The 23,852-nt window shown below is 53.3% G+C and overlaps 1 protein-coding gene across 1 annotated transcript; it reads right to left on the reverse strand.

Moving 5' to 3' along the window:
• Positions 1 to 1,756: 1,756 nt before the first annotated feature.
• Positions 1,757 to 12,749, reverse strand: YPEL1 (yippee like 1). The gene is made up of 5 exons (XM_075534469.1): positions 12,563 to 12,749; positions 7,970 to 8,258; positions 4,611 to 4,654; positions 3,124 to 3,232; positions 1,757 to 2,781 (listed from the first exon to the last, which is right to left on the reverse strand). The coding sequence occupies exons 2-5, from the start codon at positions 8,084 to 8,086 to the stop codon at positions 2,692 to 2,694; spliced, it is 360 nt and encodes a 119-aa protein (XP_075390584.1). The 5' UTR covers positions 8,087 to 8,258; positions 12,563 to 12,749; the 3' UTR covers positions 1,757 to 2,691.
• Positions 12,750 to 23,852: the final 11,103 nt, after the last annotated feature.

Here is a 23,852-nt window from a genome sequence, read left to right on the forward strand (position 1 = left end):
AAACAGCCTGAATCTGGGGAACAAAAGGCGCCTGCCGAGGCGAGGCCAGGGTCGTAGGGTAGGCGGGTGAGGCGCTCAGTGACAGCCTTCCCTGTCCTCAGAATGAAGGCATGAACAAGTTGCATGGCTGCGGGGGGCGAGGAAGGCCGCAGCATGCTTTTGCTGCCTTTCCCGCCACAATTTCCTGAACACTTGATCCTCTGTGATCATCCTGTGTCCTTTGAGAAAACCTATCAGGATTTACCTCTTAAAATAAAGAGGGGGACGGGTGGCCGGGTGAGACGGGACTGGCACACCAGGGTGGGCAAGTGGTGCCCTTTGCCCTCAGCAACTGGACGGGCCACTCCTGTGCCTACCCTTGGCCTGGCTCCATGGCGGTGGCTGGACTCAGAAAGGGCCTGTTTACAGTATCTAGGAAGAACCAGAAGTATGGAACGTAGCATGGACTGCCAGAAGGACAAACATCTGTCTCAGAAGAAGTCTGGCCCCGGTGCTCCTCAGAGTCAAGGATGGCAGGCAAGACTGCCTCACGTACTTTGGATGTGTTGTCAGGAGAAACGGGTCTCTGCAGAGGGACTTCGTGCTTGGTCGAGGGGCTGGGAAACGAGGAATGCCCTCCAGGAGGTGGATTGACACTCTGGCCGCAACAACGGGCTCAAGCACCCGAGCGCAGGACTGGCAGTGTGATTCTGTTGGGCACCGGGTTGCTAGGTGGCAGGACTCTGAGCAGCTAACAACAGGTGTCATTTGAAGTTGATTGTGGTGGCGATTATACAACACTGCTGCGTGTGAACTATGGGATGGTGTGATGTCTGGATTAGCTCCTGATACATGAAGTTGGGTGGGGGGGGGGGAGATAAAAGGTGTCTAGGTACATAATCTTTTGCAGGTTTCAGGTAAGGCCTCCCCCCGCAAAAAAAATACCCTTCCCTTTGCATGGTTTTAATCGTTGCAGGCTCATCAGACATTTAGGCCCACCCCTGGTAAAAGACCACACCCAAAACCAAAGTGCTGAAGGAGAGGCACACACCTCCAGAACATACATAAAAACACTTTAAATACAAAGTTCAGTATATACAAGAGTTTCTCCAGAGGTTTGGAGCCCCAGCACCCCCTACCCCCATCCCACACGTCCCCTGCTGTGCTCCCCCCGCCAGCTTGGAACCCAGTGAAAGGCCAGCTTGCCTTAAGGGGACAGGCGACACGGACGGTCAGTCAGTGCCAGAGGAAGACCCTCGACGCAACGGGATGGAGGGACCCCGCGGCTGTGCAACAATTCTGATGGTGTGGGTTCGGCCGTGTTCTGTGGCCCACTAGTCGCTCTCTCAGCTCAGTCTCAACGGAGGGGGGGGAGGGGGGGGAACCGCACAAGGGCGCCGAGCCAGTTCTCACGCACAGAGGTGCAATTCCCAGCAGCAGTTCGCACAAAGGCGCTCCGGCGAGGCGGCCTCAGACGCCCAGATCCCAACAGGACAGCGATGGCCGCTGGGGGAGGGGGGTGTGCAGGTGGCAGACCCACAGGGGCAATGACGAGAGGGGCGCGGCCCGCAGAGCTGTAAGGTCCTCGGCGGTCAACAGGGGCGTCTCCTCCCAGCCTCCGCACCTGAGTGCTGCAGACGTGCATCCCAGGGCAGCTCTGGCGCGAGAGGCCACGTTCTGGGTGGGTCTCCGAGAGGGTTGGAAGCGGTGGAGCCAGCCCCCCGGACCCTGCCCCTCGGATGCCCCGCCCCTCGCTTCCCCCCCACCCATGCTCCCCGAACTCCCTGCTGTACCTCCTTGCACTTTGCCAGCCCTCAGGGCCATTTCCTGCCACCCTGACCACGGCAGCCACGAGGCAGCAGGCGAGCCCCATCTCCCACCCGGCAGCCTGCACGGGGCGGCGTCCTGCAGAGCTGGGTCACCACGGGGCCGCCAGGCCCCAGGACACATCCGCGAGATGACGGCCCTCCCGCGGGCCAGCAGGCTTCCCGTCTGGGAGGCGCACAACTTGAAAGCCAGCTGGCCACAAGTCTCGGCCCACCGCCCCTGGCCTTTCCCTGGTCCGTCCGTCTGCTCGCGTGTGGCATGAGACACAGCAAGTCACCAACATGGAGCAGTCACCGCTGGCAAGGTGGCCCTGGGACGGATGGGCGCCCGCAGACAGGCAGGGGAAGCGGGGCCACTCTGATACCCGGTGAGACATCCGCCGGTTCACGCCTTCTTAGGGACCCCGGGGAACAATTCCCCCACTCCTCTGCAAAGTAGGTGGCTACCTGTATAAAGGGGGCGTGTGTGGGGGGTGCTAAGGTGGGGGGTGGCACTGCCCTAGAGCCAGGCCCCACCCCCTGCCCACTTTCTTCAGAGGCGGGGCAGGGCTGGACAGACAGGGCCATGGCCACGGCCCAGGCAGCCCCGTGGTGGACCCCGAGCGAGGGGCGGAAAGACACGAACTAGACAGGTGAGTCGTAACGTTGGTTGATTCTTTCGCTCAAACTTGAGAAGAAATAAAAAAAAACTCCTGGACAACCTCAGCCACCACGCGGACCCTGAAGAGAACAGCCGGAAGGGCGGCCTGACCCGGCCGCCAGGGGTGGGGGCGCCGTGGGCGCGGGGAGCACTCCGCAGCGTCAGCGAACCAGGGCGCCCGGGAAGTGGTCTTTCTTCGCCACCGGTCCCGCTCGGCGCCGGGCAGGCGGCACCCGCGGGCTCATGCTACTCCCAGCCGTTGTCCTTGATCATGTGCGCGAGCTCAATGATAAATTTTCCTTCCTTATATTTCTGACTGCTCTCAAAGGCATGCTCCTTGAAGAGGGGGGGAGGGATGGGAGAAAAAGAGGGAGAGACCGTCTCAGGTGGAATCAGTTTCACCGCTCCGCGTCCTACCCTTGGGGGGAGGAATGGGGGGCACACCAAGGAGCCAGATTCAAGAAAAGACTAAATGTGTATTTCTACCAACTGTGTGTTCCTGGTCCTCCTCTCTGGGGTGGAGCGTCCGGTGGTCCCTGTTCTGAAGGGGGTCACCCTGGGCGTGGGGGCGGGGATGCCCCCAGCAGGCATATGCCATTCTTACTGACAGTCCCGTGGGCAGGGAGGTGAGGGTTGACTACCCTGCCCGAGAGGGTTTGCCGCCAGACGGGCACTCACGTATTTCCAGCCCAGGGTGGTTTTGCAGTTTTCGCAGTAAATGTCCGAGACCGCGTGCAAGCCGGTGAGCAGGACACGCTCCTCAGCAGGGCCGCAGCCCACGTTCACCCTACGGGGGAGAGGAGGTGCGGGCCAGCTCTGGGGACCAAGCACTCCCGCCTGCTGCCAATCAATCCAAAAGCCAGCCCACGGCCATCGAGTCCGGCCACTCACAGCCCCGGGGAGGACAGGGTCGGACTGTCCCGCGCCTTCCCGAGACCGCAGCTCTCTGACCTGAGTGGAAAGTCTCCTCTTTCTCGCAGCAGCTGCAGGTTTTCAACCGCAGACCTCGCAGTTGACAGCTCAATGCATAATCACTATGTCACCAGGGCTCCTCCTGGTTGCCAGAAACTGGAATTTTCCAGAGACTGGCGGGGTTTCTTCTAAACTCCCTGACTAACCGCTGCCCTAGCCCACCTCATGTGAGATAAAGTTGTCCGGATTTTCCTCATGAGGACCCCAGGACAAGCTGTGAGGAGATGGCCACCATTGTCTTGAATACAACCCCCAAGTTCAAAGCCATCCAGTCCATTCTTGACTCCAAGTGGCCCTGCAGGGCAGAGTAGAACTGCTTCTGGGGGCTTCAGAGGCTCTCCCGTCCGCTCACCCTTGCCCCACCCTTAGCTGAGTGCCTGAACCATGACACCCCACCCCCGGGGGCTCCTGACAGAACTGACCAACCGTACCCAGCCCACTGCCATCCAGATGATTCCGACTCACAGCCACCTGCTGATGTTAAACAGGAGAGACGGGCTTTACAGACTTGTTCCACCCTGTCTGTCCTGGAAGCTGTGAGTCAGAATGAACTCGCTGGCAGTGGGTTGGGTTGAACTGAGTACCAAATCAAACGGGGCTCTGGGGTTTCTGAGGCTGCCCGTTTTTACAGGACCAGACAGCCTCCTCTTTGCCCCAAGAAGCCGAGGGTGGGTTCAAACCACCAACCACTCTGTTAGCAGCCCAGCACTTAACCCGCTGCACCACCCACCGTTGTCTTCCAACTTAGAGCAAACTTGGAGGGGAGCAGACCTGCCCCCTAGGGTTCCCAGGGCTGTCAATCGGTCTTCACCAGAGCACATCGTTTCATCCCTCTCCGGAGGAGTGGGAGTGGCTGGTGGGTTGAAACCACTGACCTTTCAGTTAGCAGCCCATTGCTTAGCCCACCGCGCCAACAGGGATTTCGCTGTCAAGCCCGCAAACCACCAAAGCCTGTCACGTGCAGGCAACAATGAAACCACCACATCTGTGGAAGAGTAAATTCTCAGGGTAGACAGAGTGCGCTGTCCCTAGAGACGAGGGTACCGGGGACCCTCTCGAGATCACTGGTGGGGTCTGCCTGCACAGTCTGGCTTCGTTTGGGTCACCCGACAGCGAGGTGGGCGAACAGAGGCGGTGCGCGCATCCGCCAGTGCGCACGCAGCGTGTCCGCAGGGCTCAGCCGGGGTACTCACACGGAATTGAAGAGGTAGGCACGTCCCTGGCTTCCCTGGAAGGACTGAAGAGGGAGAAAGGAGTTTTACTACAAACGCTTCCATGGGGCCATGACCAGTGCGCATGAGCTGGCCCGTGTGTGGGGATGGGCTGTGCAGGTCAGGTACGGGCCTCCACATGCAGCTGGCTGGGACAGGAGGGCAAGTGGGCCACCTCCTGGGGTCCCCTCACCCAATAGCATCGCCCCAAGGAGAGGGCCAGGAAGTGGAGCCATGCTGTGGGAGTGCTCTGGGTCCTTCTGAACCCCACCAGGAGAAGTGAGACTGGACCAGAGGGCCCGAGTCGCCCACACACAGCCCCATCCTACTAGGAGCGGCCAGTGTTGTGGCCGACTCCACCAGCCTCCCCATTCTGCCAGCGAGGCTGGTAAAATCCCAGCAAAACCAGCCTTCACCCCCAAGGCTAATACCCTTGGCCACCCCGTCAAGCCTGGAACTAAATTCCCCAGGAGCCCACAACTGACAAGTCCATAAGGGAGACGCATCTGTCAGGAGGGACCAGTCCTGGAGAAGGGCATCATGCCAGCCAAAGTGGAGGCGCAGCAGCCAAGAGTTAGGAAGGCCCTCAGCCAGATGGAAGGGCACAGTGGCTGCGCCAACCGGCTCACAATGAGCACAATTGTCAGAGTGGCACAGGATCAGGCAGGGCAGAACTGCCCCCTGTGGGTTCCCGAGACTGTCACGCTTGACAGAAACAAAAGGCATTCTCCTGCTAGGCAGCTGGTGGTATCGAACGGCTGACCTTGTAGTCAGCAGCCGAACTTGTAACCCATAAGTCAAGACTAGGAGGAAGACCTGAGAAACTGGATGGTGCCCGGCTGCCGTCCCTGAACAGTTTGACGAGAGATTGGACAGGGAGAAGATGCAGAGCAGAATGCTGCAAATTCGCAGATGCCAGGCTTCCGGGAGCCCGCGAGCTAGACAAAGCCCAGAAACGCTGGCTCCCCAATACCCTTTGAGCCTCAGACCAACCACAGCCCCCACACTCTTCTGACCACCAAAGTGAACATCGTCTGCCTTGAGCTGCGTGTGTGGGTCAAAGTGACAACAATAGCTCAAAAGAGGAGAGAGGACCCTCGGGCAGTGAGCTTATTGGGGGAGGCGCAGGAACAGCACAGAAAAAGAGGGGCAGGGTAGTTGCGCCCCTCAAAAAAGGAAGCCAAGGTCACGGCATTGGGCCTGTAGCAGCCGTTGGGTGGGCATAGGCTTTGCTGTGCGCGTGTGTGCGCGTGCATGTGTGCCAACAGCTGCAGAAACAACTAAGATCAAACAGAAAAAGAGGAGCTGTGCCACGGGGGGGATGGGAGTTCCCGCATGACACCTGTGAAGAGCACGCCTTTGTCCCAAAGCGCTGAGGCCCCGGGCTCCGGGCCCCGACAGAGCAGCCTCATTCAGCCTGAGATTGACCCCAGAAGTGGTTTTCCAGACCCAGGTGCAGCCTAGCAAGCATCTCCCTCAAGAGTCTCCTAATTCTTCCGAGAGCATCCATCCTGGTTTTTAGACGCGTGTGCTCCGCCACGTGAGCGGGCCTGGGGTTCAGGGCCTGGTGCCCATCTGCTAAAGCGTCTGGCATGGCGTTAGGCCCTGGCTGTCCTGGGGAGGGCGCTGCCGGGTTGGTGCTGCTCACTGTGCGGACGCACAGAAGCCACACCGGACAGTCGAAAAGCAAGCGCCCAGCTCTGGGGCAACAGAGCTTTGGAGAGGCGGCTCTCGGTTCATCTTGGTCCTCTGGGCTGGGTGGGATCTTGACGCATATCAAAGCTGCCTCACACCAGGACAGTCTGCAGTGACTGGCACGCCTGGGAGGGAATAAGGCGGGCCTGTCAGGGGTCTGTCAGGATGGCCCGTCCAGCCTCCTGCGAACTGGGCTCTCCCCAAGTGTCGACTTCTCCAGTGTGTCGTGAGCCGCTCTCCACACACAAAAACGTCCCCCCAAGCAGAAAACCCGACGGCGCAGGGCGGACACCTGCCCCTGGCCGAGACCCCCAGGTGCCTGTGCCCTTGAGCGTGGAGGTTCTTTGCGTACCCTGAGGTGCTCACTCGGGTCATGGTTGACTGGGATTCTCTCCGGAGGCTTCTTCTCGGGATGCAATTTTAGAAGAAGCTTTGGCTTTGGGGTTCTTTGAAAGAAGTTCCTCAAATGCCTCCTGCCCTTCCCTGAGTCAGGGTGTAAGTGGTCTGCACCAGAGGAGTTGTCTGTGGGGCCTTCAAGTGGCCCCTGAGCTGCTGCCACTGCGCCCACACACACACACACACACACACACACACCCCTGCCAAGAAGGCCCGGAAGCCCCATATCCCGAAAGCTCACTATGCTGTGTGCACACCGAGCCTAGAAAAACCCCCAAGACACCAAGGTGCAAAGCTCCAAAATGGCTTGCAGGAGGCAGCTCATTTGGGGAAAGAACCAGTCGGAGCAGGGACACCCACAAAGCTCACCTTGCTGGCAGACTCGGTTTGGAGCCTGTGTGATGAGGCTCCTGGCCCCAAGAGGGTGGCTGACCCACAGGGGACGGGTCAGTCCATCACCGCCCCGCCCCCAGGATCATTCTTTCACCCACCAGCTTCCCGCACGCTGCGCACTGGCCTCCAAATCATCCGCCTTCCCCAAGACCACTGGGTGCTGGCACCACACGGAGGAGCATGACAGCGCGGCCCAGGGCCCTGCGTCCTCCACGACAGCGTGTCACTCGTGGCTCCCTCCTTGCTCTCATGGAGACACAGGTTTCCCCCACGCTGCTCCTTGACTGGAACCCCTTTCTCTCCTGAGAGTCCCATCAGCGCTCTGGGCCCCTTGCCAACGTTGGCCGCTCTGTTTTCTGGATGTTGCTTCTCCTACCCTGGCCACCCTCACCGTCTGGGAACACCTCACCCCTGCGCCACCTTCTCCTCTCTCCCCTGGTCCTTGGCTGACTCTCCAGACCCTGCACCTGTCCCGAGGCAGAAAGCACACCGTCCCTAATGTGTAGCCACTGCATGGCTTCCCTTCTGCTTGGGGCTGAGCTGATCAGCGTTGCCTGGGCCCACCTCCTTCATCTCCCTGGAAAGAGACCCAGTATGGACATTGTCTTCTTTGGTTACTAAGGCTTTCTCATTCTGAGTAATTTCATCATTAATATTTCTAACCAGGGAAATAAACCTCCCTGCCCCAAACCACCGCTCCTCCTTAGGACCGTGACTGGGTCGCGGCCACCCTCAGTATGAAGGCTCCGGCGCAGAGCCCCGCGGGTGCTGGGAGTCGCATTCTGGCTCACGGCTCATCTACCAGCGAGGTCCCAGGATGACAAAGCCGCCTAGCGATGATGGTGTTTGTCACTTGCCTTGGAGATGAGCTCGTCATGGTTGGCCAGGTGGGCCCTGCAGTGGATACAGCTATATGTGCGGTGGCCGTGTGGCAGATAGGCTTGGAAGGTTTTGGATTTTGTCATCTTTACCATCTCTGCCGGGCACGCCTCGCTCAGTGCAGGGCCGGCGCCGGAAGGACGGCAGCTCTGCTGGGCTCTCTGATCGAAGGCACTGCGGGAGATGCCGGCCGGGGCCGGTGGTTGTCCCCAAGGATGGGCGGCACGTCCGGTCCCACGCCGTGGGGATGAGAGGAAGCGTCACCACCTGTCGGGGAACAAAGAGAGAGCCGTGGGTGACCGACGACGCAAATACACCACAGAGTGCGTCTTTAGGCTTCATCATGGCATCTTTGTTTTCCTTTGGTAACTGACATTTTGTTGTTTTTTTCTGAGGATCAGCATCAAGACAATATAAACAGTTTGAACACAATCCTAAATGTGTGCACCCCAAGTCAAAAAGTGCCAGATAAAAAAGTGATCATCTTTTGCTAAATACCACGGCTTTCCACCTAAAAGTTTTGGGGGGTAAATCTTCTTCAGAATGATATCAAGGTCAGATGGCTTCCCTGGTGAATTCTATCAAACACTCAGAGGAGAGCGGACACCGATTCTACTCAGACTATTCCCGGCTCCAGAAAAGGAGGGAGCCTACCAAATTTATTTAATGAAGCAAGCAGAACCCGAAGACCCAAACCAGGCAGAGGCGTACTAAAAAAGAAAATTCTACGCCAATGTCCCTCGTGGACATAGACACGGGTCATTCTCAGCAAAATCCTGCCACTGAGTCAGCTCTGACTCATAACAACCACCTTTTGGGCTCAGAGAACAGGCGGCTCCAGAGGGTTTCTGAGACGGTAAATTCTCACAGCAGCGACAGCCTCATCCTAGTCAATGGTCAGTCCAATCCAATAGCATGTCAAACAATAATACATTGTGACCAAGTGGGATTCACACCAAGCATCCAAAGACGATTTAACATCAGAAACCACATTGTCATCATCTGACGCATAAATGATCTCATCAAAGTAGGCAGAAAACGATTTGACAAAAAAATCTAACAACAATTCCTAATAAAATGCTCAATAAAATAGGGGCAGAAGGGAAATCCCTCAACATAATTAAAGGCACATAGGACCATATATAATACATATTATATAACATGTGTATGTATACAGATTAAACATCTTCATGGCAATCAATGGCATGAAACAAAATGTGTATGCATTGCTGAATGGAAAACTGGTCTCCTTTGTTAACCTTCACCCAATGCACAATACTGTTTGCAAAAAAATAAACATGTCCAAGGTGAGGTCTTGGGGGGAGATGTGGATAGCAGGGACAGGGCCCTTCCTGGAGCTATCTGCTGTATTCCACAGTGAGTGTGAGGGGCCTGGTAAGGCCGTAGTTTAGGTACTGGGGCTCAAAACCAGCATATACAGGAGAGAGATGAGGTTGTCTGCTCCCATGAAGAATGACAATCTCAGAAACCCAATATGAGTCACAATGGACTTTGAGTCACTGACCTAAAGGTTGGCAGTTCACATCCCGCTCCCCCCAGAGGCACGGCACAAAGGCCTGGGCCTCTAGTTCTGTGAAAATTACAGCCGAGAAAACCCTACACAGCTGTTCTACTTTGTAATATGTGAGGTTACCACCATAAGCGTCAACTCACCACCCAATGGGTCTCTCTTCATACATGGCCTAAGTGTGTAGTTCTGCTAAGATGATTCGTTAAGTCACAATCTTGCAAAGGGATTGGGCCATTTGCTATGCAAATAAGGTACCTTGTAGGGATTGGTTGAAGATTAAGCAAGTTAGGTGCGTGCAACTGAGGAGCTAGACCAGTTTGTGGTTTCGGTGGGAGACGGGCAGGCTCATCAAAGAGCCAATCGCACAGAGGTTGATGGGGATCTCACTACCATCAAGATGAAGAAGCTGGAGTCCCTGTGCTGAGACCATACTAGACCCAGGGAAGGGAGAGACTGAGCTGTAATGCTGAAGACAGTAAACAAGGACACAGCTGTGGGCAGGAAGGGCAGCCGTGTGAGGTCAGGAACCAGTGTGAGATGGCGACAGTGGAGAATGGCCCAGGAAGCCAGAGAGCTGAGCCTGTTTGAGCAGGAGAGACTTGTTGGCAGCGTGGGGTGCCTCCACATGTGTGTGAGCAGAGTTAAAGAGCCATGACCGTTGCCTGGACTGAGGCTGAGAAGCATGGCCTGCGGGGGGAGAGGGGGGCTCATCAAAGAGGACTTGTCGGTTATCTCTGTTGAAAGCTGTTCTGATGGAAGAACTGTCTGACTCCTCTGTGCTGTGTGGACCCTGATTGGGAGGGAGTGTGCTGGGGGGGCAGTCTGTGACTTCCCTCGTATGCCCCCTCATTGTGAGTGTGGAGTTCTGTATGGCCACTGCGAGGAACGACTGAACCCCCCCCCCCCCAGAGAACTAGACAGGGATAGAAGAGAGATGGCTGGTGTTGGAATTAGTACAAAAGCCAGAGTGTCCATTTGTCCAATGTCCGTCTCACAGGAGCCCGCTTCCTGTCAAACCTGATCTTCCCCCACCGCATGGATTCAGACACACTTAGGCTCCTCTAGCACCAAGTCAGTCTCTTTTCCAAGCAAGGACTTTTTTTTTTTTTCTTTCCCTGGCAACAAAATCACATTCCTGTGGAGGTGACACAGGATTCCCAGCCAAAATCAACAAGAGGAGGGAAGAGGTGGGAGCCACTCCGGGCAGCTCCGCCCTTGGTCTCTAGCTTCTAAGGCTAGGCTGGCTGGATGACAGATGAAAGAGAGTGGCAATCTGAGAGAAAGCTATTGATTCACAAGCTAAGGAACCCTTGTGGCATGTGGGCCAGGTGCTGGGCTGCTAACCTCAGGGTCGACGGTTCAAACCGGCCAGGCTGTCTGCAAGAGAAAGATGAGGCTCTCCATCCCCATGGAGATCTCCAGCCTCTGACACACCACGTAGGGACACTAAGAGTCACCACTGACTCGGTGGCGGTGTTTGTGGTTGCTGCTGTTCTCGCCTTCCGAGCCCCATGCTGGACAAGACTTGGAAGAGGACAGGCTGGGGGGGGCGTGGCGTGGCCTTGCTGAGAGGACAGGGCATGCAGGGAAGGCTGGGGAAGGGAAAAGCCACGAGAGCCTTGAGCAGCCTCCCAGTTCATCATCTTCTGAGAATCGAAGACAATTCCAAGATAGATGCAAACCCCAGAAAATGTGGCCCCTCGTCTGTTCCGGTGAGTCGTCGGGGCGAGACGGGTTGGCACGCAGCAGGCAGGCAGGGCTGGCAAGTAGCAGGCAGGGAGGGCAGAGGAGGTTCAAAGACCATACAGCTTCATCAGCCAGCTTCCCCTGATGGTGACACCCTCCCTGCACTGCGACTTGTCGCACCTTCGCCAAAAGCAAAGTCCAGGACTTGTCCGTTCGTTCTTTGACTCCAGATGGCCTCTCTCCACCGGGTAGACCTGCCCCTGTGGGTTTCCAAACTGTAACTCTTTACAGGAGCAAAGGGCTTTGTCTTGCTCCTCTGAGTGACTGGTGGTTTTGAACTACTGACGTTGCAGTTATCAGCCCAATGTGCATCCACTGCACCTAAACGGGTGCTCAACTCACTGCCATCGAGTGGGTTCCGACTCACAGAGACCTTGTAGAACTGCCCTGTGCGTTTCCCATCTTTCTCCCACCCAAACAAGTTCCCGGGACATATGTGAACCAAAACAGCTCTGAGCCTAGATAGAGCAGTGGTTTTCAACCTGTGGGGCGCGACCCCTTTGGGGGTTGAACGTCCCTTTCACAGGGGCCGTCCGATTCATCACAGGAGCAAAATGACAGTGATGAAGTAGCAACGAAAATTATTTTCTGGCTGGGGGTCACCACCACATGAGGAACTGTATGAAAGGGTGGCGGCATTTGGAAGGTGGAGAACCGCTGGCCTAGAGGGTAGAAGAGAGGAGGGGCAGCCATCCAGGTGAAGCTCTGAAGAAACACCTCACCTGGTGGTCTGGGTAGGAGTTTTGGGAGAGTGAGGGGCTGTGGGGTTGGCGGGCTAAACGCCAGGGAAGAAGAATCCTCCAGTGCGGGTGATGGACGCACGCCGCGCGCAAACCGGAACTTCCCGTGCCCACCAGCGAGAAGTCCTGTCCATCAGGGGCTGGCACGTGTTTCCGCACTCAGGTGACTTCCATCTCCAGCCACAGCCCCTCTAGCCACAAGTGGTGGAAGCAGACTATTCCCGAGGACAGACAGCCCCGATGGAAGCAGGGAGCTCTCTCCTGGGAGGCAGACCTCCGGGGTCCTCATGCCCTTTGACCGATGGCGACCTTTTCTCCCCAGGGTGAGAAATGGATGCTTATTGGGCATCTACTGGCTCCCAAGTCTTTCCAGCCCCGAGGTGGAGGCAGCCAGGGCGCGCAGAACCTGACAGCGAAGATGAAGCTTTCTGCTGGGGTCCCCAACCCAGTGACAAAGGGAGGACCCGAACCAGCGAAAACGCCATCCCCCGCCCCAGGGGCGCCCAACAGGTGCCCCGCGCGCCCCCCCACGGCGCCGCCCGCCCGGTACTCACCGACGCCCGCTCCGCGCCCGGCGCGCACGCCCATCAGCCCGGCCCGCTCAGCGCAGCCCGGCTCCGGCGACCCCGGCGCGGCCCGGGACGCGCAGCGGCCGTTGGGGGGCCCGGGGGGCGCGCGGCAGCCCCCACCCGGAGCGGCCTTTGTTTTGGAGTCGCGGCCCGACCGCCGCCGTTAACGGCCTCGGGGCGCCGCGGGCCAATCAGCCCGGGTCCGCGCGCCAGGGGCGGGGCGCCGCGCGCCCATTGGCCGTGGGGGCCAGGTGGCCTCGGAGACGGCCAGTGAGGGTGGCCGGGCGCGCGCGCGGGTGGGACACGGGGACAACAGGCGCGCGCCAGGCCCGCCAAGGAGCGCAGCGCGCAGGCGCGCGCCGCCCGGGCTGGGGTCTCAGCCGGGGGTGTCCGCGGAGCGCTCAATCCTCCCGGTGCTCCTCTGCCCGCGGTAGGCCGGGAGCACCCCGAGGCGGGTCGTGGAAGCAGGTGAGCCGCTGGGTCCTGCTCACTCTCGCCGCTCCAGACCACCCTATGATCTCTCCCAGATGGATGCTCCTAGGACCCTCCCCAGCGGAGACGGTCTGAGTCTGAACCCTGACTACTGCGGAGCACCCCCACTCCCTCCCCATCGGACCCCCCATTCTCCGGGAAGCACTTCCCACATCTCCAATGGCGCCACATGCCGTGTAATTGGTTTTAAAATGATACTTTGGGGTTACAATGTATTTAACTCCAGCAAGTGTATACAAGTTGAGCCAAAAAACCAGTCAATTTTGATTCATAGTGACCCTGTAGGTCAGGGTAGAACCGCCTCTGGGGGTTTCCAAGGTTGAAACTTTTTACAAGAGTAGAAAGCTTCATCTTTCTACCAACGAGCATCTGGTGGTCTGGAACTTCTGAACTTGCTATTGAGAGCCCAAGGCGTAACCTACTCCATCTTCAGGGCTCCTGTATATAAGTTAAAGTCCAAAACCAACTCACAAACTCACCAAGTTAAAGGTGGACTCAGAGACCCTGGAGGACAGGGTAGAACTGCCTCTGAGAGTTTCCAAAGGACTTAATTCTTTCTCCCTCAGAGCTGCTGGTGGTTTCAAACATGCCACCCAGTGCATAACCTCTACAGCAGAATGTTAGTATACATACGAGGGGTACAATAAACTCCTCTGGGCAGAGCTTTCCTAGTACGCATTCTCCCTCACACACCCCCAACCCCACTGCCTCTAGGCAAGCGATGCGCTCTGAGTTAGTGTATCCAGTGGTGTCCCCTGGGAAGGTACTCTCTGGTCACAGTGAATTTTTTTTTTTGAAAGCAGTTTCTCTCGAAAACCTTAATTTTGTGATGGCTGATTTAAAAGAGCAGCGTGCAGCTGTGAAATTGTTTCCTGCTTGGGAAAATGCCGCAGGGAAAAATAAAAATGCAACAGAAACTGTTGTGATGTTGAACACAACTTATGGGGACAGGGCTATGTACAAGTGGTTTTCTTATTTCAAAAAATGTAAAATGTCTATTGATGACAACCCTCATTCTGGATGTCTGTCAACTTCCCAAAAGGATGAAAATGTTGACTTATAGTACATTTGGAGTTTGTTCTACCAGGTCAGACTGTTAATCAAACGTTCTATTTGGAGATTCTGAAAAGATAGAGTAACTGTGTGACAAAAAAGGCCTGATTTGAGGCAGATGGGGGACTGCTTTTGCCACCACGACAATGCACCTGCTCACACAGTCATCTCATTGCACCAGTTTTTGGCAAAAAAACAAAAACAAGACAGCATGCCTCTCTTGCCCCACACTCTTGACTCACCTGACCTCGGTCCATGTGACTTCTTTTTGTTTCCACGAATGAAGAGGGACATGAAAGGACAGCTATTCGATGGTGGAGAAGAGATGAAGAAAAAAATGAGGGAAATGCTGTCAGCCATGCAAGCAGATGGGTGTAAAACACGTTTCCAAGAAAGGAATCACAGATTTGACAAATGAATTAGGTGTCATGGAGAGTGCTTTGAAGGTGATAAGGTTGGTTTGTAAAAAAATAAATAAATACACAGCTTTGAAAACAAAAAAATTCTGCTTCTTTTGGGGTACCCCCTCAAAATATACCTAAACATCTGAAGTATGTGTGGCACTTGGACACTTAGTTTAAAATGATAAACACACTTTAAAAATCATTTTATTAGGGGCTCATACAAGTCTTATCGCAATCCATACATCCATCAATTGGATAAACACACTTTTTCGTGAGCTGGGTGAAAGCTGACGGTAGCACATTTCCCCAATCAACAGTTCAGTCGGATTTGTGCTCACCATAGAACATCCCTCCTCTCACTTCCTCCCCGTTTCCATTTTCCATTTCCCTCCCCCCTCCTGCCTGACCCTCTGAACTTCCGTCCTTGGTGAATGCTGCCCTTGTGATCTCAGATGGTTCATGGTTCTACAGTGTGTGAACATCTCCAGGGTTAACACCCCACCCCCCACCCCTGTCCCTTCCCACCCCTTGTCAGCCTGTCTATTGTTTGGTGGAAGATTGAGGGGTGGAGCACTGAGACCAGAGACTCTCAACCTTCCCAGTGCAGGATCCTTTCATACAATTCCTCATGTGGTGGTGACCCCCCAACCATAATATTATTTTCTTTGGTACTTCATCCCTGTCATTTTGCTACTGTGATGAATCGGGTGACCCCTGTGAAAGGGTTGTTTGACCCTCCCCAAGGGGTCGCGACCCATAGGTTGAGAACCACTGGCTTAGGCCATTTCTCTAGACTATTTCATTCCCGAAAAGTTTAGCCACCTCCCCTTTGACACATGTTAAAGCTGTTCCAGTTTTTTTAAAGGGGGAAGGGGGAATACACGTGCACTAAGCCCCTGGTGCATCCCCTCTGACCATGGCCCAGGGATGTAAATGGCCTGGCTGTTGCACAGGATGCGCTAGAGAGTGGGTTGCTGCAGATGCAGCGAGGTTAAGATTTAACACCCTATCATTGGATCTCCCTTATGATCCACATTGTTCTAGTTTTTAATAGTTTCTGCTTTCTTTTCTATTGAAGTTGTGTTTTGCTTTGTCCTATTATTTTGGTATGTTTTCTGAGTATGAAATCCAGGAGAGGCGAATCTACAGAGGCAGGAACAATGGTTCCTTGGGGGAATGGCGGGGGGGGGGGGGTTGGGGGGAGATGGGGAGCTCATAATGACGAGGACAAGAATGAAAAGGATGTTCTAAAACGGAACATGGCGATGATTGTACAGCTTGACGTGATAGAACTATTGATTGGATGGTATGCGAATTATCTGTCAATAAGGCGTCTGGGGTGAAAACAAGTCCAGTAGAGGTGTCGCAATCACAACCGTTCTAACAGGGCAGGAAGTCCAGCTTGGTTCTAGGCGGTGCAACCACCTCTTGAAGACGTAGGTGATGACGTTTAACTGGTCCTTGCGGTCCCTGAGCTGTCAGCTCACTGGTCCCTCTCCTACAAGAACCTTGCTCTCTTGGGACGTGCAGGAGTGCCCAAGGCAGGAAATCAAGCTTCCCACGGAGAGAAAGATGTACCTTGAAGGAGATGTGGTAGGGTGCTTAACACCACCCAGGTCAGAGTCTTGGCAAACAAGAGACAAGGGGAGGTTTTTCAGGAATTTAGGCAGGGAGGAGGATCCCTGGTGGCATGGTGATTACACGTTGGGTTGCGACCCTAAAGGTCAGCAGTTCAAAGCCACTAGCCACTCCGCTGACTCAATGGCTTTGAGGCTGGAAGCACATTATATTTATTCATGATATGGAGTGGAGAATTCAGGGAATTGGGACGACATGGGCGGGGCTATGGTCATTGGATATGAGCGCCACAGGTGTTCAAAAATGGAGTCCAAGGGAAAGGTTTCTGGGTAGGATGGCATCACTTCTTAGGGGATGACGCGCAGGGCAGCTAGTTCCTCGGGTTCAAGTCCTCTGTCCCATGTTTCTGGCTCAGGTTCACCCCAGGTGCCAAGAGTCTGCCTGCTCGGCTCCTGTGCCTGGTTTGAGGCGGTCCAGTGGGGAGTGCTGCCGAGCCAGGGTGGGGACTAAACACGTTCTCCTCCCAGGGGAGAGAAGCACGTATTCTTGCAGGGGTGACGTAGATTGAAAGTGATGCAGACTTTTGTAATATGCCACAATTTCAATGATGGAGCCCATTGGGGAAATCCTCAAAGTCATCTGAACTTGAGAATTGGGGTTGGGGGAATCCTACCTCTTTCCAAACCTGTCTCATACTAACTGCTTTTCTGACACCTGCTGAGCATCAGCACCCTTTCAGCCCTGTACCTGTGAGCCTTAGCAACCACGTGTTTTACATGTGGATGGAGGCCCCGGCGAAGCCCCTCTGACCACGCATGAGGGGTGTGAATGGCCTTGATACCATGAGAGCGCATTAGGAAGTGGGTGATGGCAGATGCAGCCAGGTTACAATCTCACAGCTTATCGCTTGATCTCCCTTTTGACCCATTTTTAATTTGTTCTAGTTTTTAATATTTTCTGTTTTCTTTCTGATTGCCTTTTATCTGTTTTACTTTGTTGCTGTTTTGTGTATGCGTGTTTTTCTGTAGAAGAAACGACAGGCGAAGCTATAGAGATCGTAGCTGGGTGAGTAGTTTCTTGGGGGGATGGCAGGGGAGGTTGGGGGGAAACGGGGAGTCAATAACAGTGAATACAGGAAAGAATAAAATGCTTTAAAATTCCCAAATGGTAGAGAAGGGGGAGTGGCAGGCCTGGTGGGAAATGATCAAGGGTAAGGTTGCTTAGAGAAGAGGTATACTCTAGCCCAGGTGGCGATGAAGCATGGTAGTAGGGCAGGAGGAAGGTCAAGGGAGATGGAGGAAAGAGCTAGGAGTCAAAGGGCATTCATGGAGGTCTAGACAAAGACATGTACATGCAAATATATATAGGAGGATGGGGAAATAGATCTATGTGTCTATATTTATAGGTCAAATATTAAGGTGGTGGAAGGACCTTGGGCCTCTACTCAAACACTCCCTCAATGCATGAATACCTTCTTTTATTAAATTGGAACTCTATGATGCTCACTCTCCCGACACAACGGCTGGAGCCAAAGTGGGTGAACAAGTAAATGTGGTGAAGAAAGCTGATGGTGCCCGGCTATCAAAAGAGATAGTGACTGGGGTCTTAAAGGCTTGAAGATAAACAAGCGGCCATCTAGCTCAGAAGCAACAAAGTCCACATGGAAGAACACACTAGCCTGTGTGATCACGTAGTCCCGAAGGGATCAGTTACCAGGCATCAAAGAACAAAAAATCATATCATTGACTGCACACCTCCATGATAGGATCGCTGAAGACAAATGGGTGCATAAGCAAATGTGGTGAAGAAAGCTGATGGTGCCCGGCTATCAAAAGAGATAGTGTCTGGGGTCTTAAAGGCTTGAAGGTGAACAAGCGGCCATCTAGCTCAGAAGCAAATAAGCCCACATGGAAGAAGCACACCGGCCAGTGCGATCACGAAGTGCCCAAGGGACCAGGTATAAGGCATCATGAAAAAAAAGAAGATATAAGTGTGTGTATGTATGTGTATATATGTGTATATGTATATATGTATGTGTATATATGTATATATATATCATATTAAATGAAGGGGGAAGTGCAGAGTGGAGACCCAAGGCCCAAGTGTCGGCCAATGGAGATCCCCTCATAGAGGGGTTTAGGAGAGGAGATGGGTTAATTAGGGTGTGAGGTAGTATCGATGAAGAACACAGCTTTCCCCCAGATCCTGGATGCTTCCTCCCCCCAACTACCATGATCCGAATTCTACCTTGCAGGGCTGGATAGGACAGAGGCTGTACACTGGTACACATGAGGGCTGGAGGTACAGGGAATCCAGGGTGGATGATACCTTCAGGACCAAGGGTGTGAGGGATGATGCTGGGAGAGTGGAGGGTGAGTGGGTTGGAAAGGGGGAACTGATTACAAGGATCCACATGTGACCTCTTCCCTGGGAGAGGGACAGCAGAGAAGGGGGGAAGGGAGACTCCGGATAGGGCAAGATATGACAAAATAACGATGTATAAATTACCAAGGGCACATGAGGGAGGGGGGAATGGGGAGGGAGGGGGCGGGGAAAAAAAGAGGACCTGATGCAAGGGGCTTAAGTGGAGAGTAAATGCCTTGAGAATGATTGGGGCAGGGAATGTATGGATGTGCTTTATACAATTGATGTATGTATATGTATGGATTGTGGTAAGAGTTGTTTGAGTCCCTAATAAAATGTAAAAGAAGAAAAGAGAAAAAAATGATTAGGGCAAAGACTGTACAGATGTGCTTTATACAATTGATGTATGTATATGTATGAACTGTGAAAAGAATTGTATCAGCCCCAATAAATTGTTAAAATAAAAAAATTAAAAAAAAATTGATTATAATTGAACTAGGGAATGTATGATGTCTGGATTAAGTCCTAAGAAAATGGTTTGAAAGAAAATCAATAAATTCAATGGTGGTGATGATTGTACAACTCTTTTTACTGTGATTGAACGACTGAGTGGTATATTCTATGTGCATGTTACGCCAACAAAACTGTTTTTGAAAATGTGTTTTACATGACCAGCAATACCAACAGCAAGTGCCCAAGCACTATACCTTTATCCATTATCTCTCGCCAGCCTTCTTCACCAAGCCTGACATCAACCATCCGCCCTCCCTGCTTCCCGGTTGGCTTCAGTAGCTCATTGCATATTGTATTGGCCACACAGAATTTATAGTCGTGGGGCTTCTTAGCGGAGGAATAGGTTACAATTCAGGATCAGGAAGGACTTGGGATACAGTTCTTTGTTTGGACAGCTTCTCAGTTGTGCTCACATGCAGGCTTCTCCCTGGCCTGTGGCCTCTTGGTCCTCAGCTTCTCAACCCCTGTGGTTCTTGGCCTTGCCTAGCTCTGCCCAGGACAGGCAGGTGTTACAAAGTTCTTCACCTTCACCAATAGGTGCCCAGAGGCACTCCACTCCACAAATAAGCCCTGGCCTGAAGGGACTCCACTCTTAGTTTCAAGAATTCACAAAACTAGCTTCACTGACAAATGCCTTGAGGCACCGTACTCCACCCCACTCTGCCGGTAAGCATCAGCCCAAGGTGCTAAACTCTCTCACCCATGACTGGGAAATCTACTGCGCCATCTTTTGCTCGCCTCCTGGTTTTTCTGTTGCCGGTTCTCTGCCACCGCTTCTGACAGTCTGGCGTCATCATTGGTGTGACAGCTCTCTCTTGGGTCCAGGAGGTTCTCAGCACAGGGACATTCTCCGCCCCCATTCTTCTTCTTTGGTGAGATCCTCCCTCTGCTCTAGGATTGGCTCTTTCAAGCGTACCTGGATGGCAGAACTGACCAATTCTCTCATTAAGTTTCTTCATATTGGCATGATGCCATCCCCATAAGGGTGCCATGCCCCTTACTTGCATTATTAACAGGATGTCCAGTTCCCAATCTGTAGAAGTCACAAGCAATGGTGAAAAAATCATACAAAAGTGATTCATCACACCACAGTCCCTCCCCCAAAATATTCGCTGTAAATTCTAACCCCTGGACCTGTGGCTATAATCTGACTGGGATGGGGTTCCCTTGTTATGCTAATGAGGCAGTATTAGTGTAGGGTTTAAGTTAATCTCTAACCCAAAAAAAATCACTGCCATGGGGTCACCACCACATGAGGAGTTGGATGAAAGGGTCACGGCAAGAGGAAAGTGGAGAACCACCGACCTTGCACTAGAGCATGCACTCTGAATTCGGACTTCTAGTTTCAACCGTGAACAAATAAATTTCAGTTCGTTAAAGTTACCACTTGTGAAAAAGAAGCATTAATGGTTTTATAAGACAAACCAGGCCGACTCTACATACTTTCAAAGGGTATGATTACTAGAAAGGATAAATGAGACCATTGAAAAGCTGTAAACAGAGGCCACTGGTTAGAGAAATGCTGATCTGATAAAGGAGATACCCATTGTGGTCCTGTATTCTCTTATGAAAATAACTTGCAGGTTATTGAAGTATAAGCCTGTTAAGATCATGTGGCCTTATGTTTTTTTAAAGTGGAGCAAAGATTTAATCGCAAAGCAGGTTTGCCTCACGATTTCAGGAAGTCGGCACTGCCTCACTCACTCACTGCCAGTGAGTCAATGCTTACTCCTATCGACCCCTGTGGGTTTCCGAGACGGTACATGTTTATGAGAGTAGAGAGCCCAGTTTTCCTCCCGAGGAGCTGCTGGTGGTTTTGAACCGCCCACATTCCGGATCACAACCCAACTCGTAACCCACTACTGGGTGGACTCTCGGTTTCTTCATTGTGATGATCCATGTCAGCTTTCTCTCCTTAAAAAAAATATTGCTCCAATACAGATGTCTCCTCCAGGTCCAGTGGTGAGGAGAGTGGCGATGCCTGGAGGGTGGAGAGAATGTGGGGTAGAAAGGGGGAACTGATTACAAGAATCTCTGTATAGCCTCCTCCCTGAGGGACAGCAGAGAAGAAGGTGTGTGTGTGTGGGGGGGGGCAGAGACGTCGGACAGTGTAATATATGACAAAATAATAATTTATGAATGATGAAGGGTTCATGAGGTAGGGGGGAAGTGGGGAGGGAGGGGGAAATGAGCAACAGATATTAAGGGCTCAAGTAGAAGGCAAATGTTTCGAGAATGATGATGGCAACAAATGTACATGTTGTATGTATGGATGGATTGTGATAAGAATTGTATGAGCTTTCAATAAAATGGTTTAAAAAATATTGCTTCATAGTATTCTTAATCTGGTCGACCTTTGCTGTAAATTTCCAGCCACTTGTGCTGTGGGCACCAGAGCAGGACTAAGACAGACGTTGGCGCTGGAGAGCCGAGTCTGTCCTTAATGGAAATCGAAAATGTGGAGGTGGTTTTGGAATTGGGCAGCGAGTGGAGGTTGGAAGAGCTTTAAAGTGCCTCATAGTGGTAGCTGGTGGTTTCGAACTGCTGGTCCTGCGCCGTCCTCATAATGTTCTTATGTGTGAGCCCCCCAACTTGACCAGGGCTTTCCCCCTTTCCTTTCCACGTCACCAAGCACGGTGGCCTTTTCGAGACCGCTCTCTCCTGATAACATGTCCGAAGCATGTGAGAGGAAGTGTCGGCATCCTCCCTTGTAAGGCACATGCTGGCTGTACGTCCGCCACGGGAGAAGACTGCGTGCTCTTTTGGCGGTCCGTGGTCCTTAGGATCCTCCTCCCCAGCACCGTCATCCAATGCGTCAATTCTTCTCCAGTCTTCCTGACTCAAGGTCCAACTTTCACATGCTCATGAGGCAACTGGAAAGAACATGGTGTGTGTGTTAGTCCGGATTGACTAGAAAAACAAATCCAGACACTCCAATGCGTATAAGAGCGAGCTTGATATCAAAGAGCAAATGTATATTGAGAAAACATCCCCGCCCGGTTCAGATCAAGTTTATAAGTCCAATATTAACCCATATGTCTGATACCAATCTATAAAGTCCTCTTCAGACTCACATAACACACGCAATGATGCTGAATGCAGGAAGATCCCAGGCCAGTGGTTGGGAAGTCTTGTGGATCCAGTGGCGGTGGAAGCATCTGAGCACTGTCCGTGGTCTCCATGAGGCTCCTCGAGCCCCAGGGCTCTAGCGTAACTCCATGTGTCTTGTCCACAGGAATGTCTCGCAGGGAGTGAGCGAGCGAGTGTCCCACCTCCAGCGAGCGATTTATCTCCTTAGCGCCTCCAAATGAGGTCATCAAGTTGTGACAGGCTAAACTCCCACTAGCTCTCAGCATCCCAAGTTTGACCTCCAGTCTTCGGGGAAGCAGGGTGCGCAATTTCTGGTGCCCATCCGTGGCTGCCTGCCACAACATGCTCAACTCAGGTAGGGACTGGGTGGGTACTACCACAGCCACTGAGGGCGCTGCCCCACTCACTCTGGGTGGCACCTCTCCTGTGCTGGTGGACAGGAGCCTGCAGGAGGAACAGCAAAGGGTGGGGCAGGGACCATGTAGGTGTGTGGCAGGACTGTTGGGAGAGGGTCCTGTTTGTCGTAGCAGAGGACAGCCCTTGGCCATCCTGACACTGCCTCTATTTCCCTTCAGAACCAGAAAGGCACACCTGTTAGTTCAAACAGAAAATACAGAGTAAAACCAACACACACACAGCTTGGGAGGAGGCTTAGCCCTGTCTGTGTCTACACAATGTTCTTGCGCAAGGACACCAGGTGCAGGCAGGGCAGACACCGGGATCTAGTGGAGTGTCTGAACTTGAACTCTATCCTCGACCTCCCCGACTGCTCTGGCATCTGCCCGGCAAGATGGTCCGGTCTGTCTGGATACATGCCCCAGGTTCCATGACTGCAGGGCTGTCTGGGGTGAGCGTTACTCTCTGGCTTCTCTCGCCCCTCCCTGGTCTTCTGTGAGGATGACCTTGTAAGGAAGACGAGCCACATAGCCGCTTTTCTTTCTTCCGCCCATTTTATTGCTCTTTGTGTTCTTAGGAGCCCTGGTGGTGTAATGGTTACATGTTGGGCTGGCAATCGCATGGTCAGCAGTTTGAAACCACCAGCAGCTCCTGGGGAGAAAGTTGAGTCTTACCAATCCCACCAACAGTGACAGTGTCTTGGAAACCCACAGGGGGTCGTAATGAGTCAGCACCGAGTGGATGGCTTTCAGTTTGGTTTCTGGAATGCTCTGTTCTTGGCACCATGTGTGGCTCAGGGGACTGATTTTGATGGCTGGGGGGCCTCCTTGGCCCAAAGTAAACCAAATTAGTTGCCAGTGACTTGGCATGGGCTGGCAGTGACGCTGTGCACATCAGGGTAGACCTGGGTTCCACAAGGTTTTTTTCATCTTTTGGCTTTCGGAAACAGAAATTTATTTTCTCACCGCTTAGGAGGCTGGAAGTCCTAATTCAGAGCCTAACAAAAGGCGCCCTGGTGGCTGCTCTCCGGGCAAACGCAAGGTGCTAACCAACCGTAAGGTCGGCAGTTCAAACCCACCCGCTGCCACTCGGGAGAAAGAGAAGACTATTTGTGCTCTACAGATGTATACCCTTGGAAACCCTATACAGGGAGGGTGGCTATGAGTGGAGCGAGCTTGAACTGCGGACTTTGGAGTTAGCAGCCCAATGCTTAACCCACTGTGCCGCCAGATGACTGCCCTATAGGCCTGTTGAGTTGGAATAGATTCAGTGGCCATGAGTTTGACTCGGGTTTGCGCCAGATAGTCAACTCCACGAGGGCAGCCCAGTGTTTCATCTCTTGCAATACTGAGAGCGCGTTGAGTGGGCTTGCCATGTGAGGCGGA

The sequence above is a fragment of the Tenrec ecaudatus genome, chromosome 16 (assembly GCF_050624435.1).
Source record: "Tenrec ecaudatus isolate mTenEca1 chromosome 16, mTenEca1.hap1, whole genome shotgun sequence".
In the NCBI taxonomy this organism is placed as follows: Eukaryota; Metazoa; Chordata; class Mammalia; order Afrosoricida; family Tenrecidae; genus Tenrec; species Tenrec ecaudatus.